Source organism: Ursus americanus, chromosome 3, assembly GCF_024610735.1.
Source record: "Ursus americanus isolate L20-20 chromosome 3, mUrsAme1.1.p, whole genome shotgun sequence".
NCBI lineage: Eukaryota > Metazoa > Chordata > Mammalia > Carnivora > Ursidae > Ursus > Ursus americanus.
Window position 1 is genome coordinate 86568168 of NC_142129.1, and position 17754 is coordinate 86585921.

The following is a 17754-nucleotide window of genomic DNA, read 5'->3' on the forward strand; positions in this document are numbered from 1 at the left end:
TCCTGTCATTTACTGACCTTAAGAAGCCTCTTTCCTCTTCTGCAGATATTTTAGTTCTGAATTACAAGTACTTAAACTCCTCCTGTCTCTGAATCTGCACTAAAGGTCCTTGGTGACACGACAATGTCAAAACTGATAACTGGGGTGCCTGGGTGGCTCAGTTGGTTAAGCGTCTGCCTTCGGCTCAGATCACAATCCCAGAAGGGATTGAGCCCTGCGTAGGGCTCCCTGCTCAGCGGGGACTGCTTCTCCCTCTTCTCCTTGCTTGTGCTCTCTGTCACTATCTCTATCAAATAAATAAAATCTTAAAAAAAAATAAAACCACCAAACTGATAACCGTCCTAAAACCCATCCTGTTTGAGAAGTTTGTTTTTATTTTAGCTTTACTAGGGAGCTTCCATATTTGAGTCATCATTTTGAATTACTCTTCTAAGGTCTCCAAGCTTGAAGACAACTTTTCACATCCACACTGTCCCCATCTCCTTCTCTCCTACAAATACTATTAGGTCTCTACAATTTGCCAGGTAATGCCTAGGTGTGGGAAATAAGTAGTGAAGTCAATTAAAATTCCCTATTCTTTTAAAGTGTACTAATGAGAAACTTAAGGTTGCCCATAAGAAAGACACATACAAAAATAAACACAAATTTTTTAAGTGTTTTAAATATGGAATATGAGAGTCATAAGTTTTAAGAGAAAATTCAAGCAAGCCAGAAAGAATGTGTTCAGCTGTCTTTCTCTCTCTCTCTCTTTTTCATCCTATTTTGGATAGGGTAAGGCAAGGGATGGTTTGCTGAGCAGAACTGAGGGGAAAGAGGGAACGAAGTGACAAGAGATTTTCAGGGCAAGAGCTTTCCAGGCAAAGAAAACAGGAAGTGCAAAGGCCTTCCACACCGGGCTCAGTGTGCCAAAAACTCAGAGGAGCAGAGCACGTAAGTGCCAGGAGAGTAGTTCAAGAGGAAGTCAAACAGAAAATAGATGGAATAAATCATGTCAGGCTTTGTAGGTCAATAAAAGTGCTAGATTTTACTCAAAAGAACTTGCTCTTAGATCTTACTGTGATAGATGCTATGGAACTCTCTCCATCAGCTCACCAGGTCTGTCCTTCTCTATCCCCAGTCAACTATTTCAAGAAACTCATTAACATCCTGATTTTTCTAATTCACCTTCCTTTCAAAGCTCTAAGAATATCTTATTTAGATGGTCTATCTGCTGCTAAGCTACTCACATATTGCACAGAAAAAGTAAATTGTATCTATTCTACATTTATGCAAACCCCTTAATTTCAAGAGCCTCGAAACACAAGGTATTAACTTGAAATCTACATTTGCAGCCCCTGGCTCTCTATAGGTGACTGTTCACCTCTACTTAACACTAAGACCAAACCACTGGCAATGGCCTTCATTAATTTGGACTTCTCTAGCTTTTTTCTCCCTTTGTGACTTCATTTACCCTCTGTGATTTTCCTATTATCTCAAAGAAAGAAGTAGCTTGATTCCTTTTTCCATATCAAAACTTCTCAGAAGAACTGAATATATTTCCTTTCCCATTTTTTTAAAAACTGCTTTACTGAGAGAGAATTCACACTCAATGCAACTATTTTTAAAATTGTACAACTCAACGGTTTTTAGTATAGTCTTAGATATGTGCAACTATCACCATACTCAGTTTTAGAACATTTTTATCACCTCAAAAAGAAACTTCATACCCTTCAAATATAACCCCTTGACCTTCTCGCTCCATCCCCAACCCTAAGCAACTATTAATCTAATTTTTATCTCCATAATTTTTCTATTCTAGACTTCCATATGAATGGGATCAAACAATATGTGTTTTTTTGTGACTGGCTTTGTCCACTCAGCATAATGTTTTCAAGGTTCAATAACACTGTAGTATATATCATTCCTTTTTATGGCTGAATAGTATTCCATTGTATGGATATACACCACTGTTTTTTACCCATTTGTCTGCTGATGGACATTTGGGATGATTCTATCTTTTGGCTATTATGAATAATGCTGTTATAAACATTTGTTACAAATTTGTGTAAACATTTAAAAAATCTGCTTAATGTTTTGCTTTGTGATAAAATACACATAACATAAAGTTTATCACTTTAGTCATTTTTAAGTGTACAGTTCAGTGGTATTAAGTACATTCCTACTTGATTGTGCAACCATCACCACCATCCATCTCCAGAACTTTTTCATCATCCCATACAGAAACTAGATCCATTAAACAACACTCCTCAGTCCACCCTCCCCAAACATGTTTTTACTTGTCTAGGCATATACCTAGGAGTAGAATTGTCAGGTTATATGGTAACTGACTTTAATTGTTTGAGTAATTGCGAAATGATTTCCAAAGCCCTGTACTGTTTTAGATTTCTACCAGCAATGTATGAGGGTTCTAATTTCTCCACATCCTTGCCAACACTTGTTATTTATTAAAAAGGCATCTTAGTGGTGTAAAGTTGTAACTTATTGTGGTTCTGATTTGCATTTCCCTGATGGTAAGCATATTTTCACGTGCTTATGGGCCATCTGTCTATGTTCTTTGGAGATATGTCTACTCAGATCCTTTGCCCATTTTTTAATTGGATAAGTTGTCTCTTGTTGTTGAATTCTAAGGTCTCTTCCATATTCTACATACAAGTCCATTGAAAGAGGAGTTGCAAGTATTTTCTCCCATTCTTGATGATGTCCTTTCAAGTACAAAAGTTTTAATATGTGAAATAGTCCAATATATGTATTTTCTCTTTTGTTGCTCATGCTTTTGGGGTCATATAGCTAAGAGTTCTTTGTCAAATCCTAAGTCATGAAGACTTGCCTCCATATTTTCTTCTGTTTTATATTTTTGACCTTATATTTATTTTTTTAATCAATTTTGAGTTATTTTTGTATATGGTGTGAGGTAAAGTTCCAGCTTTATCCTTTTGAATAGAACTATCCAGTTGTCTTACCACCATTTGTCAAAAAGAGTATTCTTGCCCCACTGAATAATCTTGAAAAGCTTTCTGAAAATCAGCTGACCATTGATACATGGGTTTTTCCTAGACTCTCAATTCTTGGATTTTTTAAGATTTATTTCTTTATTTGAGAGAGAAAGAATGTGCACAAGTGGGGGGAGAGGCAGAGGGAGGAGGGAAGTAGCCCACCTCAGGGCTCTGGGATCATGACTGAGCCGAAGGCAGCCACTTAACTGACTGAGCCACCCAGGTGCCCCTGGACTCTCAATTCTATTCCATTGATCAATGTCTCTCCTTGTAGCAGTACCTTATCATCTTGTTTACCACTGCTCTGTAGTAAGTTTTGCAATTGGGAGGCGTGACTCCTACTTCCTTCTTTTTTTTTTTCAATACTGATTTGGTTATCCTAAGTACCTTGTAATTCCATATGAACTTTAGAATCAGGTTGTTACTTTCTACAAAAATGCCAGCTGAGATTCTGACAGCAACTGAAGTGAATGTGTAGATCCATTTCAGAAATATTGCTATCTTAACAATGTTAGGTCTTATGATCCATGAACACAAAATATTTTTCAATTTATTTAGATCTTAAATTTCTTTCAGCAATATTTTATAGTTTTCATAGTAGAAGTTTTATACTTCTTTCATTAAATTTCTTCTAAGTATTTTATTTTTGTGGTATTACTGCCATACATAGTATGTCTATTAATGTTACAAATCCAACAATAAGTTGTTATAATTATCACTCTACCATCTGTCATCATTTCCATAGCAATGTAGCTCTGCTCCCACCTACCTCCTTTATGCTCTTATTGGCAAATGTATACACATATATTACATTTCTATATGTTATAAGCCCAACAATACATTCTATACATATTTTATACAACTGCATTTTAAATCAGTTAAGAGAAAAAAGGAGAAAATATGCATTTATAGTATCTTTTATAATTTCCTAACTATCTCTACTGGTGCTCTTTGTTTGTGTGTACTTGAATTACCAACTGAGATGACTTGGTTTGCAGCCTGAAGAACTTCCTGTACTATTTCTTGCAAGTTAGGTCTGCTAGCAACAAATTTTCTCAGTTTTTGTTTATCTAGGTAAGTCTTTGCTTCTCTTTATTACGAACAACAGCTTTACCGAAGATAGGATTGTTGGTTTACAGTTTCTTTCTTTGAGCACTTTGAGCCCACCACTTTCTGGCCTCCTTTGTTTCTGCTGAGAAGTCAGCTGTAAATCTTTTGGGCCTCCCTTATAAGTGATGAGTAGTTTTTCTCTGCCTGCTATCAAGATTTTCTCCTTGTCTTTCACTTTGAACACTTTTAGTATGATGTGTCTGTTTGTGGTCTTTTTGAGTTAATTGTACTTGGAGCTTGTTGAGAGCTTCGTGGGTGTATACACTGTTTTTCAATAAATTTGGGAAGTTTTCAGCCATTATGTCTTTGAATATTTTTTCTTCTCCTTTCTCCCTATACTCTTATTGTGGCACTCCCATTACATATGTGTTGGTATGTTTAATGGTGCCACACATTTCTCTGAGGCTCTGTTTTTTTTTTTTCCATTTATTCCTATCTGTTCTTAGGCCTACATAAGTCTAGTTTCCAGTTGGCTAATTTTTTTAATGCCAGTTCGAATCTACTCTTGAGTCCCTCTAGTGATTTCTTAAATTTTAGTGACTGAACTATTCAACTGCAGCATTTCCACTTGATTCCTTTTTTTAATAACTTTCCCCTATGATCCAGCCATTGCACTACTGGGTATTTACCCCAAAGATACAGACGTAGTGAAGAGAAGGGCCATATGCACCCCAATGTTCATAGCAGCATTGTCCACAATAGCTAAATCGTGGAAGGAGCCGAGATGCCCTTCAACAGATGACTGGATTAAGAAGATGTGGTCCATATGTACAATGGAATATTACTCAGCTATCAAAAAGAACGATTTCTCAACATTTGCTGCAACATGGACGGCACTGGAGGAGATAATGCTAAGTGAAATAAGTCAAGCAGAGAAAGACAATTATCATATGGTTTCTCTCATCTATGGAACATAAGAACTAGGAAGATCAGTAGGAGAAGAAAGGGATAAAGATGGGGGGGTAATCAGAAGGGGGAATGAAGCATGAGAGACTATGGACTCTGAGAAACAAACTGAGGGCTTCAGAGGGGAGGGGAGTGGGGGAATAGGATAGGCTGGTGATGGGTAGTAAGGAGGGCACGTATTGCATGGTGCACTGGGTGTTATACGCAACTAATGAATCATCGAACTTTACATCAAAAACCAGGGATGTACTGTATGGTGACTAACATAATAAAAAAATATTATAAAAAATATATAATTTTCATCTTTTTATTGATATTCTCCATTTGATACAACACTGTTATATAGTCCTTTACTTAACCATGCTTTCTTTTAGTTCTGAAAACATATTTCTAATGGCTAATTTGAAGTCTCATTCTTTTAAATCTAATGTTTGGTCACTCTCACAAGCAGTCTCTGTTGCTTGGTTTTTTGTTTTTGTTTTCTCAGTGTATGGGTCATGTTTCTTTGTATGCCTCATTAATTTTCTTAGAAACTGGACATTTCAGATAATACATTATTGCAACTCTGGGTACTAGATCTCCACACCTCTAGGGCTTGTTATTGTTATTTGCTTGTTTAGTGACTGGTTAGATTATTTTAGTGAAGTCTATTTCTCCCACACAGTGTGAAACCTTTGCCAGAGAGTCATAGCTTGGGTATGCCCACAGTCACCAAGGGAGAACAGTGGTACTGAGAGGGTTCTGTTTCCACTCTTTCCCGGACCACACTCCTTCTTAATTTCAAGGAAAGCACAAAATACAAAATGAAAATTCTACCTTCTGGAGATAAACCACTATCACCATTTGCTGTGTATACTTCTAGACCTTTTTTAGGGGCAAGAATATGAATTTAAAAATAAAACTAAGCCAAAAATAGAATGATGCTAAATATTCTATTTTATATAATATTAAAAAAACTTATTAGATCTTTGTAGATCAAGAGATGAGTTTAGATCTCTTGCCCCTCTTCCATTAGTTCATATCTCATCTCCATGTTTAGCATAAAAGAGTTATTGAAGAGAAAAATTTGGTCTCATTCTATCTTCCCAGCCATGCCATTTATTTTGCCAATGAAAACTTCTACATCCTATATTTCACTAGCCAGAACTGCTTACTATGGTGGATACAATTTAAGTATTTAGAAAAATAAAAATTGGAAGAGAAACATTTACATCACCCAACATTTTTTTTTAACAAGGTAGGTGATGAGAATCTATTACCTGAATCAGCCTTGTCACAGTAAAGATTCTAGTGTTTAAAGAAAATGTGCTAGCCAATCAATTGATTTGTTGCTCAAAGAGAAATGTGAAAATAATTTTTCAATTTAGGAGGAAAGTTGGCTGGTTTAAACTTACTGAGATGGTATACTGTTTTCCAAAGTTGCACCTAACTATGGCTACCTATACTGTACTGTACAAGTAAGCTAAGAGATTTCAGGTTTAATTGTGACGATACTCAGTTTTTTCCTACCAGACTGAGAAGCTATCCCAGCATAAGATTTAATTCCCCTATAGTTCCTGAACACACCAGTTACTTCTATATCATATTTATGCCAGTGGTTCATCAATAATTATAATATCTAATGTAAATAAAGGTATAAAATTACCAATTAAAAGATAGTGACCACATATGCTCATCTCCTAGCTTTTACTCACCCTATTTGGTGCTGTACTTTACATCAGATTCCAGTTAGGAACCAGGCTGCTCAACTAAGGATCAAGTCTGACTTCTTCATTTAAGTGTTGCAAAGTCTTCTACAGTATACATATAAATCATGATCATTACCAATATATAGGAGATTAGCATATTCCCATTTTCTAATTTATAATAAAAACAGAAGACAAAATCCCTATCATGAAAACAAACAGATTCGATTAAAAAAACATACTCATAATCTGGCTTTTTTGGTATGAATATGTCTTGTGTATCGTCTTCCATGTGTTGTAGGTCAACATAGAGGTCTGTAGTTCCACTTGCATTAAACTTTCCTTGAATATTTTGGCTGTATTGTTGAAGACGCTTCCATAAGTCATTATAAAGACGTAATAACTTAGGGTATTCTCCTTCAAATGCCTGTTTCAAAAACATAGAAGCTGCCAAGCAAAATAATAACATGGATAAGATAAACAATAAAATAAAATGTGGCAAATAAATTTTCTTTTGTACACGCTGATGCTACAAATAGCCTATGCTAAAGGACAAACCAGAGATATATTCTAATGAGGCTTTTTAAAATAATGCTAGTAAAAGTAATTTTCCTCCAAAACTATTCACTGTATTTGATATGTGAACCATATTTTGAAGCCTAATCTACAATAAAACAGACAAATCAACAATTATAATTCAAGATTTCAATTCCTTCTCTTACAATAACTGATAAAACAAGTACGGAGAAAATCAGTAAGCATACAGAAAATCTAAACAATACCCAAATCACTTAACTGACATTTATATAATACTTCATCCAAAGCAGAAAGTACACATTTTGAAGTGGAATACCAAGATCAATAATATTTGATGCCATAAAACAGTCTGAATAGATGTAAAAACTTTCAAGTCATACAAAGTATGTTCTAGATTAGAAATCAGTACCAGAAAGAAATCTTTAAGAATCCTGGATGAGTACCCAGAAGCAGAACTGCCAGATAATATGATCGTTCTATTTTTAACTTTTTTGAGGAACCTCGATAATATTTCCACAGTGGCTGCACCAATTTACATTCCCACCAACAGTGTACGAGGGTTCTTTTTTCTCCACATCCTAATCACTTGTTATTTTTTGTCTTTTTGATTCTAGCCATTCTGACAGATGTGAGGTAATAGCTCACTGTGGTTTTGATTTGCATTTTCCTGATGAATAGTGATGCCGAGCATCTTTTCATGTACCTGTTGGTATGTCTTCTTTGGAAAAATGTCTATTGAGGTCCTCTGCCCATGTTTAATCAGATTATTTGTTTTCTTTTTTTTTTTTTTTAAAGATTTTATTTATTTATGTGACAGAGAGACAGCCAGCGAGAGAGGGAACACAGCAGGCGAGTGGGAGAGGAAGAAGCAGGCTCCCAGCAGAGAAGCCCGATGTGGGACTCGATCCCGGAACGCCGGGATCACGCCCTGAGCCGAAGGCAGACGCTTTAACAACTGCGCCACCCAGGCGCCCGTTTTCGTTTTGGTGGGGTTTTTTTGGGTGTTGAGTTGTATGAGTTCTTTATATACATTGGATAGAACCCCTTAGCAGATATATCATTTGCAAATATCCTCTCCCATTCAGACATTTTAAAACACAGAGAAGCCCTATTTATGATAAGCAGACATTAAAATGCAATTTTTGAATGGAAAATCTCATCAAAGCCTAAAACATTAAGTTATGAATGGAGAATCAGACTTAGAAACAAAAACAAAAACAAAAAACAACCACCTGAGGTTATCCCATTGTGCGAACTATGTATTTATATAATTAGGACAGAATAATTGCCTGCCTGTATCTGGCTATGATCACTAGGAGGTTTCTTAGTTGTTGTTTTTCCGTAATAGCAGCAACACAAAGTACAGAACCCACCAACTGGGTATGCATTCTATCCTACAACCATCCCTTTTAGCAGGAATATAAAGCATCCATATTCACCTCCAACCTAACTAGCTAATCTTGAATCCACTTACAATATGAAAATGACCACCCTTATTACCTCAGAGAAAAAAAATATAGGTGACCCCCAAAAATCCCTTCAACTTCTTACCTTCCATTCCCCTATAAATGTTTCTAGTTTTCAGTTTTCTTCACAGGACTCAAGCACCCATTCCATAAAACACACAAAAAGTCTGAGAATAACAGTAATAATACTACCATCAGTAACATGATTACTGAAAAGAGTTCACGGGTTTTTGGGGGGAATTCTCATTGTCCTTTCAATATATCCCAATAGGGCTAAAAAACCAATTACTATGAAGTAGTCAAATAAGTAAAAAGTCAAAGGAAAGACTGCCTCTTTATGTGGTTTTGCCACCAACTGGACAAACATCTGCATTAAGATTTTCCATTTTACTTTTGATTTTTAGTAATTTCTTCATTTTCATTTCATTTTATAACTACATAAAATATTTATAAGGCTTTGAAGTTAAATCTACACAACAAAGTACATTCAAAGAAGTCTAGCTTTTATCCCTGGTCTCCCTAATGTATTCTTCACACACACCCCTTCCCCCACTATTGGTAATCATTTTCTGGATTTTATGGCTTATTCTTCCATTTCTTAAGAAGATAAGCCAAAATGTATTTATACTACTCCCTATCTTAGGTAAACAACAGCACACTGCACACATATATCTCCACTTTTTTAATATATCTTGGAGATCGTTCCATAGTAGCATATAAAGATATTCTTCATTCCTTTTTTTTTTTTTTTTTGGCCTCTTTCTCATTCTTTTTAAATAGCTGCATGCCATTCCATTCTATAGACGTACCACAGTTTGTTTAATCACCTAAGTGATGAACATTTGGGCTACTTCCAGTTTTTTTCTATTCCAAATAATGATCCAACAAATAGTCTTGTGAATATGACTTTTCATATTTTTGCTAGTGCATCTATGGAATAGATCCTTAGAAGCAGAATTGTTGAGTAAAAAAGCAAATGCTTATATGACTTTGAATTCACAATGTGTGAGGAGTGACGTTTCTCCACAAGCTTATCAACAGAGTGTGCTTTTAAACTTTTTTTGATTTTTTTGCTCATTTGATAGATGAGAAATGGTGCCTCTATGTACTTTTATTTTGCATTTCTGGATTCATGGGGACACTGAGCATCTTTTCCAAATAAAAGGTATCTACATTTTTTTTTCTTTAGGGTTGTTGGCCATTTTCTTCTCATTTTAGCAGCTTTTTATATTAGGGATACTAGCTTCTTTTCTTTGATGTAAGTTATACATGTCTTTCAAGTTTGTCATTTGTCTTTTTATTTTGCTTAAGGTTTTTTTGCGTGCCATGTAAAATGTTTAATATAATCAAATCATCAATCTTTTTATAATTGCTTCTAGATATTAAATCAGTTAGAGAAGTTTTCCCTATTCCTAGCTTACTCTCTAATGTTTTCTTCCAGCCCTTGAATGGTTTCATAGTTTACATTTAATTCTTTGATCCACTTGGAATTTATCCTGATATTTGAGGTAAGTTGGGGATTTTTTCCTCTGAACTCTTTTTATTTCACTCTACTCTTCAATTCTGAGCACTTTATCCATTTCCGTAACTTCTGGGTCACATTTATGGTTTCAACAGATCCTCATGGAAGATTTAATTAAATATCTTAGTCTCATGTTTGCTTTCTTCCTTTTACCTCAATGAAAACTGCTTCATATTTTATAACTGATGACAGAAAATGTTCACTGCAAAGGATCAAATATATAAAGGAATGAGGCAAAAAGTAAAAATTATTTGATATTCTATTATCCTATGATAATCACCCCAACATTTTTGTACCATCCTTTCATGTCCCTGTTTATCATACATACATATTGTTGTTTTCTAAAAGTACTTCACATTGGGATCTCATTTAGATTGTTAAGTGCTTATTTTTTTAATGAAAGGTATTTTTATTTTTAGTTTTTCTCCTCAGATTTCCTCCTCCTTCTTAAAGCCTTTAAATATTAACACTTTAGGCATCCATTTCAACAGAATGTCAATTATGTAATGAGCACTGTGCTTTGTGACGGGAATGTAATATGGAACAGAGGTAAAAGATAAGCTTTTTCTAGAGCCCGATGAAAGATACAGACAAGCAAGGAGGTGAGCCATTATGAAACAGTGGGATAATTACTAAAATTGGGGACATATAAGAGCTTTATGGGAGCAGACAGAGGATGTCATACCCATATCTGAGCATATGTATGGAGAGGGAGACATCAAGAACACTTCATTTCTAAAGTGAGATTGGGAAGACGAATGTGAGTTATCCAGATTAAGGGGAGGATATGGACATGTATTTCAGGTATTTGCAAATACTGAGGAGAGGATGATTCACTCGCAAACTAAAACTCCAGTACAGAGATAAAACATTAGAAAGGAACAAAAATAAGCACTGAGAAGAAGGGACCAGAAAAGTCATGTTGGGAATGTATCCTGGGAGTAATGGGGGAAGAAGAGCGGAGGCAGGCCAGGGCTCCCACCGTAACAATTAAAGAAGCCATGCATATTTTTATAAATTCAAGCTTATAAATTTTATAAATTCAACCAAGCAGAGAACCTCTGCTGGAGAAGACACTAGCAAAGCTTTTAGTGGTTCATGGGACTGGAGTAAAAATTTTGAAACTTAAGGACTCTCAACCCTAGCATCCGTAGCATCCCATGGAAGATTTACTTAGTTATGAACTTGCAAGGGAAGCTGGGGAACTAGGTCTAAAACTTCAAAGGGCAGAGGTAAAACCTCCTTCATATCTGTGGAAATATATAGGAAACAAAGGCCAGCCGAGGGGAGAGAACATGCCACAAACACATGCAGGTCTTCCTTCTCATGAAGACATTCACCAGATTCTGAAGTTTCAAGATGCAGAAGGCTGAAGAGCCTTGTCTGGAAACCTCTGAATGACAGAGCTAGATCAAATTCAGTATTTCAGGGCTGAGGGGACAAAGACCCTCCAGGTTCTCAATTAAAAGCCTGGGAGAAGCATGCCCAAGAAAAAGAAAAATTAGAGATAGACTAAGTCTTATTAACTACCCCAATCCAACCAATCCTAGAATGAATTGAAATGATCAACCTACATATGTACAACTAGCCTGCCAAAGGGGTAGAAAAGAGATCACTAAAACGCTTCAGAATACGTCAATAAAATCTTATGAACCAGTAAGACAGTTCCATAGAAATGAACAGGAACTTTGGGGGAAAAAATATCTAAATAGCCTATAAATATGTGTAAAAAATGAATATCATTAATTGCTAGGGAAATAAAATTAAGACTGCACTGTGATTTGACTAAATGTCCACCAGAATCGTTAAAGGAAAAAAATACAATACCAAAGTGTTGTTAAGGATATGGGAAAATGTGGACTGTCAAGGAGAGTTTAAATTGGTGCAACATTTGAAAACTCTTTGGCAGTAACTATTCAAGCTGACCATATGTAAACTCTATTATATACTGCATTAGTTTCCATAACTGCTGTAACAAATTACCACAAATTTGGTGGTTTAATACAACATAAATGTATTATCTTGCACATCTGGAAGTCAGAAGTACAAAATTGGTCTAAGTCAAAATCAAGTTATCAGCAGTTATGTTCCTTCTGAAGGTACTAAAGGAGTTTTTCCTTGACTTCTCCACCGGCCTATACCGCTTGGCTTGTGGTCTCCTTCCAGCGATTGTATTACAAACTCCAGCTTCTGTTTCCATAATCACATCTCCTCCTCTAACTCTCCTGCCTGCCCCTCTCTTACCCTTCTAAAGGCCTCTGTGACTATATTGGGCCCACCTGGATGATCCAGGACAATCTTTGCAACTCAAGATCCTTAAATCACATCTGCAAAATCCCTTTTGCCATGTAAGGTAACAAATGCGAATCTCTATGAGGCCTATAATTCTGTCTACTATGTGTATCTATTTTCCATTCCCAGGTTTATTCCCAGTAAAAATGGACAGAATTGTCAGAGTAGCATTACTTAAAATAGCTCAAAATGGGAAACAACCCAAATGCCCATCAATAATATGGTGGATAAATATGTATTATGGTATATTCACAAAATGGAACATTTTACAACATTGAGAATGACCTACAGGTGCATGCAACTATATAGAGGATTCTTAGAAACATGCTGAGCAAGAGACGTCAGACAGCAAACCTAAGAGTTGTAATTGGGTAATTTTATCTGTATAAAATAATAATTAAAAAAAATCTATGTCATTAGAAATGAGTGAATACTCTTGTATAGGAGAAGGGCAGGCAAAACTAGGAGACCTGAGGGGAGCTCCTGGGCCAGGTAATACTTTGTTTCTTGATCTTGATGCTGTTCTTCATCTTGGTTACATAGCTACATTAAGATCTGAAAAATTCATTTAGGTCTATAATTATGATACTCATACTTTTTTCTTTGAGTCTTATACTATAATAAATGATTTTTTAAGAGTAATCAGGGGGTGCCTGGGTGGCTCAGTCGATTAAGTGTCCGGCCCTTGATTTCAGCTCAGGTTGCGATCTCAGGGTCGAGGGACCAGGCCCTGTGTTGGGCTCCTTGTTCAGCGCGGTGTCTGATTGTCCCTCTCCCTCTGCTCCTCCCCCACCACCATCTGCTCACATGCTCTATCTCTAAAATAGATAAATAAATAAAATCTTTAAAAAAAAAAAAGAGTAACAGGGAGTCAATGAAAAATTTTTAATCTTTTAAAATTTTTTTTCAGTTTTGTTGAGATATAATTGAATTATAACATTGTATTAGTTCAAGGTGTACAATATAATCACCTGATATACATATATATATATGTATATGTATATATACACAATGTATATGTATATATGTGTATATATGTATGTGTACATATAACCAATAAAAGATTTTTGTCAGAGAATTATATGATCAAATTGTCCCTGCAAAGAAAATCTCCCAAAACTTATTTGATGGGGTGCCTGGGTGGCACAGCGGTTAAGCGTCTGCCTTCGGCTCAGGGTGTGATCCCAGCGTTATGGGATCGAGCCCCAAATCAGGCTCCTCCGCTATGAGCCTGCTTCTTCCTCTCCCACTCCCCCTGCTTGTGTTCCCTCTCTCGCTGGCTGTCTCTATCTCTGTCAAATAAATAAATAAAATTAAAAAAAAAAAAAACTTATTTGATGGCTAAGGCTCACCTTCCTCTAGGTTCTGTAAACTTCTAGTCCTTTCTTTAAAAAAGACTCAAGTTCTAAACAGCAGTTACACCTCTTTTTGAGCAAACGCCAAGTTTTTGTCTTTATGTGCTAAACACAGGGTGCATAGGATGGTCCCTTATAAACCCATTAGAACTCTACAGTGAAAGAGTGCTTCAATTGCAGGGATCAAAATACTAAAAGGTACTTTAAATGAAGGTGGGAGATATATCTCCTAAATATATATTTTTAAGTTGTACATTAACTTTTAAGAAATGTCTCACATTATCATTTAACATGAACATCATTCTAACATTAAAAAACAATCTACATTAAAGAAAGTACTCATAATTCATACGGGTTGCTTATCCCCCTCCTTCTCAGGACAACTAGACTCCTGATTTATCACTATATTTTTAAAAAGGTAAAGAAAATGAGTTTTAGCTTACGTGTCAAGTATGAAAGCTTTCTAAATCTTAAAACATATATATCTCCTCAGTGTTTCTCTTACTCACACTTGGTTTTCCAAAACACTACAGATATATACCACATAGATCTCTTAAGTGTATGAATCATCTCCTTGAATTGTGTAAGAGTTTTGAGAGAATGATATTGTACAAAGGATTTAAACATTTTTAAAAATATTTACTTGCCAGAATATTTCAGGCATGTTTCAAAAAATGGTTTTTGTTAAGTTCTTGAGCTTTCTAAGAGGGCACTGGCATTTTTTTCTTACTTGATTCCTTCCTCTTTTCCTTTCTTCCTTCCAGTCAACAGCATTTATTGAAGTCCTACTGTCTGCCAGTTACTTTTTTGACTATTGAAAATACTGCCGTGGGGCGCCTGGGTGGCACAGCGGTTAAGCGTCTGCCTTCGGCTCAGGGCGTGATCCTGGCATTATGGGATCGAGCCCCACATCAGGCTCCTCCATTATGACCCTTCTTCTTCCTCTCCCACTCCCCCTGCTTGTGTTCCCTCTCTCACTGGCTGTCTCTATCTCTGTCAAATAAATAAATAAAATCTTCAAAAAAAAAAAAGAAAAGAAAAGAAAAGAAAATACTGCCGTGATCAAAATAGCATTTTGTGTCTTATGGAGATTACATTCTAGTGGGGGAAAGGGGCTCCAGACATGATAAATAAATAATATAGTATATCAGCAAGTGATAAGAGCTACGATGAAAAATAGGGCAAAGTATGCGGGATGAGACATTCTGGGAATACCATCAGATAAAAAAGAAGAATTATGTTCTAATTTCAAAGAGCTTAAAATGGCAATGTTTATCTTGCTTTTTTCTACTAAGACTTAAAAATATATATATCATAAGCCAACAGGTTGGTCAACAAATATTATTACCTAGAAACTACAATATAAAAGTAACAGACATAAAGCTCAGAAGTCATCTGGGAAATAACTATCACCCACAGATAATTAAAGCAGCAGATATCCTATAGAAGCTATATTGAATTTTCAAGGTGACAGGTTCAAGCCCCTTTCCTTTTTAATAAAGTAAATTCATTGTCTTGGGTTATATTTTATTATACCTAGAACTTTTTTACTAAGCCTGAACATTTATAATCAGAAAGAACATGTTCTTAACTAGGAAAATTTCCCTTTAGATATTTTCTGCCAAAGTATTACTTACTTAGACAATCTGTTACATTGTGTATAATCTTCAACTCTGCAGATGGTTACATTCCTTAATATTGCCTGTCTATAATTTTAAGAAGTACTACAGTACACTTCAGGGACTGTATGTGCTATATAAACGGAAGGTGCTTTACCAACAACTTGCTTTGGAGTTCTCCCAAAGGAAGTTCTTAAGCTAATAATGCTATCAGAAGTAACAAACTACTCTGAATGTGAAATATTAATGGGATTTTCTGCCCCAAAATATTTTATTTCCTCTCAGTAGCTTCTTTGACTACACAAGCTAGATAGGTCCCATAATGTAAGAACTGAAAAACATCTCCCAGATTTGGTAATTAAAAGGGTAGGTCACTGCTTACTTTAACGAGAACAATTTCAACACAATGCTGGCAGACCGCGGGGGTACACCTAGTTGAGAAATCAACAGTATGAAAATGAAGACAAAAAAGTGCAAACTACTCTTTTGAGAAGTTTGGATAAAAAGAGGAGACATCAAATAATAACTGAAGAGGAACTCTCTAGTTTTCTTTTAGTTTTCACTAGATTAGAGCAACTTGGATAGGTTTCCTATCTGAGGGGAAGAAATCAGAAGAAAAGGAGAAACACAGATACAGCAAAAAGACCTATGAATGGTGTTGCTTAGAGCAAAGGGAAAACAAAGTAGGCAGGTGGCCGACAGTGAATGGGCAGCTCTGAAGAGTAAGACTGTCACCTCACACTCAGATCCACGGGGAGAAAAGAAGGCTTTTGAGGGAAGGTACAGGATATTGAAAGAGTTTCCTAATGACACCATCTTGATGACCCAGGAGATAAGGCTGGTCACTGAGAGTGCGCAGAATGGGAAAAAGGAAAGCATGTAAAGAATGCGAAAGGCTTGTAATGGTTAAGGACAATAAGAAAGCAGATGACTAAAGAGAAGTAAATACCAGTACCATTAAACACACACATACCATAAACTATTTTGAAACCTATTCTTAACCATTACTCTTAAAACTAGACGAGGTACTTCTGCTTCTGGTCAAGCTGGAGTAACAGGGACCAGAATTAACCTCCCATCTGAAACAACCAAAAAAACAACAGACAGAATATATGAAATAACGGTTTTTAAAACACCATGCATTAAAAAATAGCATGTGATAAAAGCCAGTGATCCTTGAGCAATAGGAAATAAATGAGGTGAACACTATGACCACCCCAGTGTCACTGGGGACTCACGAACAAATCACAGCCACTCAGTGTTCTAGCCCTGCTCGCAGGTGCTGCTTGCTACCAGAAGCCAGGGCAGGATGCCAGAAGCCACAGCTCCAAACAAGCAAGCCCCCATGATCCAATTTTCTACTTTTTTTTTTTTAAGATTATTTATTTATTTATTTGACAGAGAGAGAGAGCCAACGAGAGAGGGAACCCAAGTAGGGGGAGAGGGAGAGGAAGAAGCAGGCTTCCCAGCGGGGCAGGGAGCCCGATGAGGGGCTTGATCCCAGGACCCTGGGATCACGCCCTGGGCCGAAGGCAGAAGCATAATGACTGAGCCACCCAGGCGCCCCAATTTTCGACTGGTTTGATCCGGTTTAGACACAGTGCTAACCCTCCAGATGACCTCATCTAACTGTAATAACAAAAAACACACCTGACAGTCTATGACCGATCCAACTGTGTCCATTTAGGGGAAGAAAAGAGGTGGTACTCTTGATTCTGAAGCCTCCTCCCCCCTTCCTGGAAAAACCCCTCTGTTAACTTGCTTACCAGTCCCTTAATTACCCTAACCCCATAAAACCCAACTGGGGAGAAGGTGGCTTTAGAGCACGAGCTCCCCTTCTCCATTCTCTGGCCACTGAATAAATTATGTGCTTGCCATCAAATACTGTGTTGTTGTTTGGCTATTTGGCAAAAGGTATTGAGTAGGGAAAGAAACTACTACTTCGGTAACATCAGCTTATTTCCTACGAGGGGCTTCGAGGCTATGGCACTGGAAAGGGGAAGAGACTCCTCTACCCCTACTGTCCCCAAGACCAGGAAAAATGAAGCAACTGAAGAGTCCATGGGACAGAATACTAGAGAGAAGAGAACTGCTCAAAAAGATTAACTGCAGAAATCTGCTAATGGTCCACTGTGAGTACTCAGCAAAACACTACTCAGTATGCGTGTGTGAGAAAAGTTCCAGAGTCTGGGGGAAGAAACATGCAGGATTAGAAAGAATATACCTCTTACTCCCATAAGACTGGGAAGTGTGCCTGCTCCTGATAGCC

The 17754-nt window shown here is 36.6% G+C and overlaps 1 protein-coding gene across 2 annotated transcripts in view; it reads right to left on the reverse strand.

Annotated features, from left to right (window-relative positions):
- Window positions 1–17754, reverse strand: part of COG5 (component of oligomeric golgi complex 5) — a 279919-nt gene that overhangs the window by 63669 nt on the left and 198496 nt on the right. For both annotated transcript variants that reach the window (XM_045793457.2, XM_045793458.2), the window contains one exon: window positions 6937–7141. In XM_045793457.2, the coding sequence (XP_045649413.1) occupies window positions 6937–7141 (205 nt within the window). The remainder of the gene's footprint in view (window positions 1–6936; window positions 7142–17754) is intronic.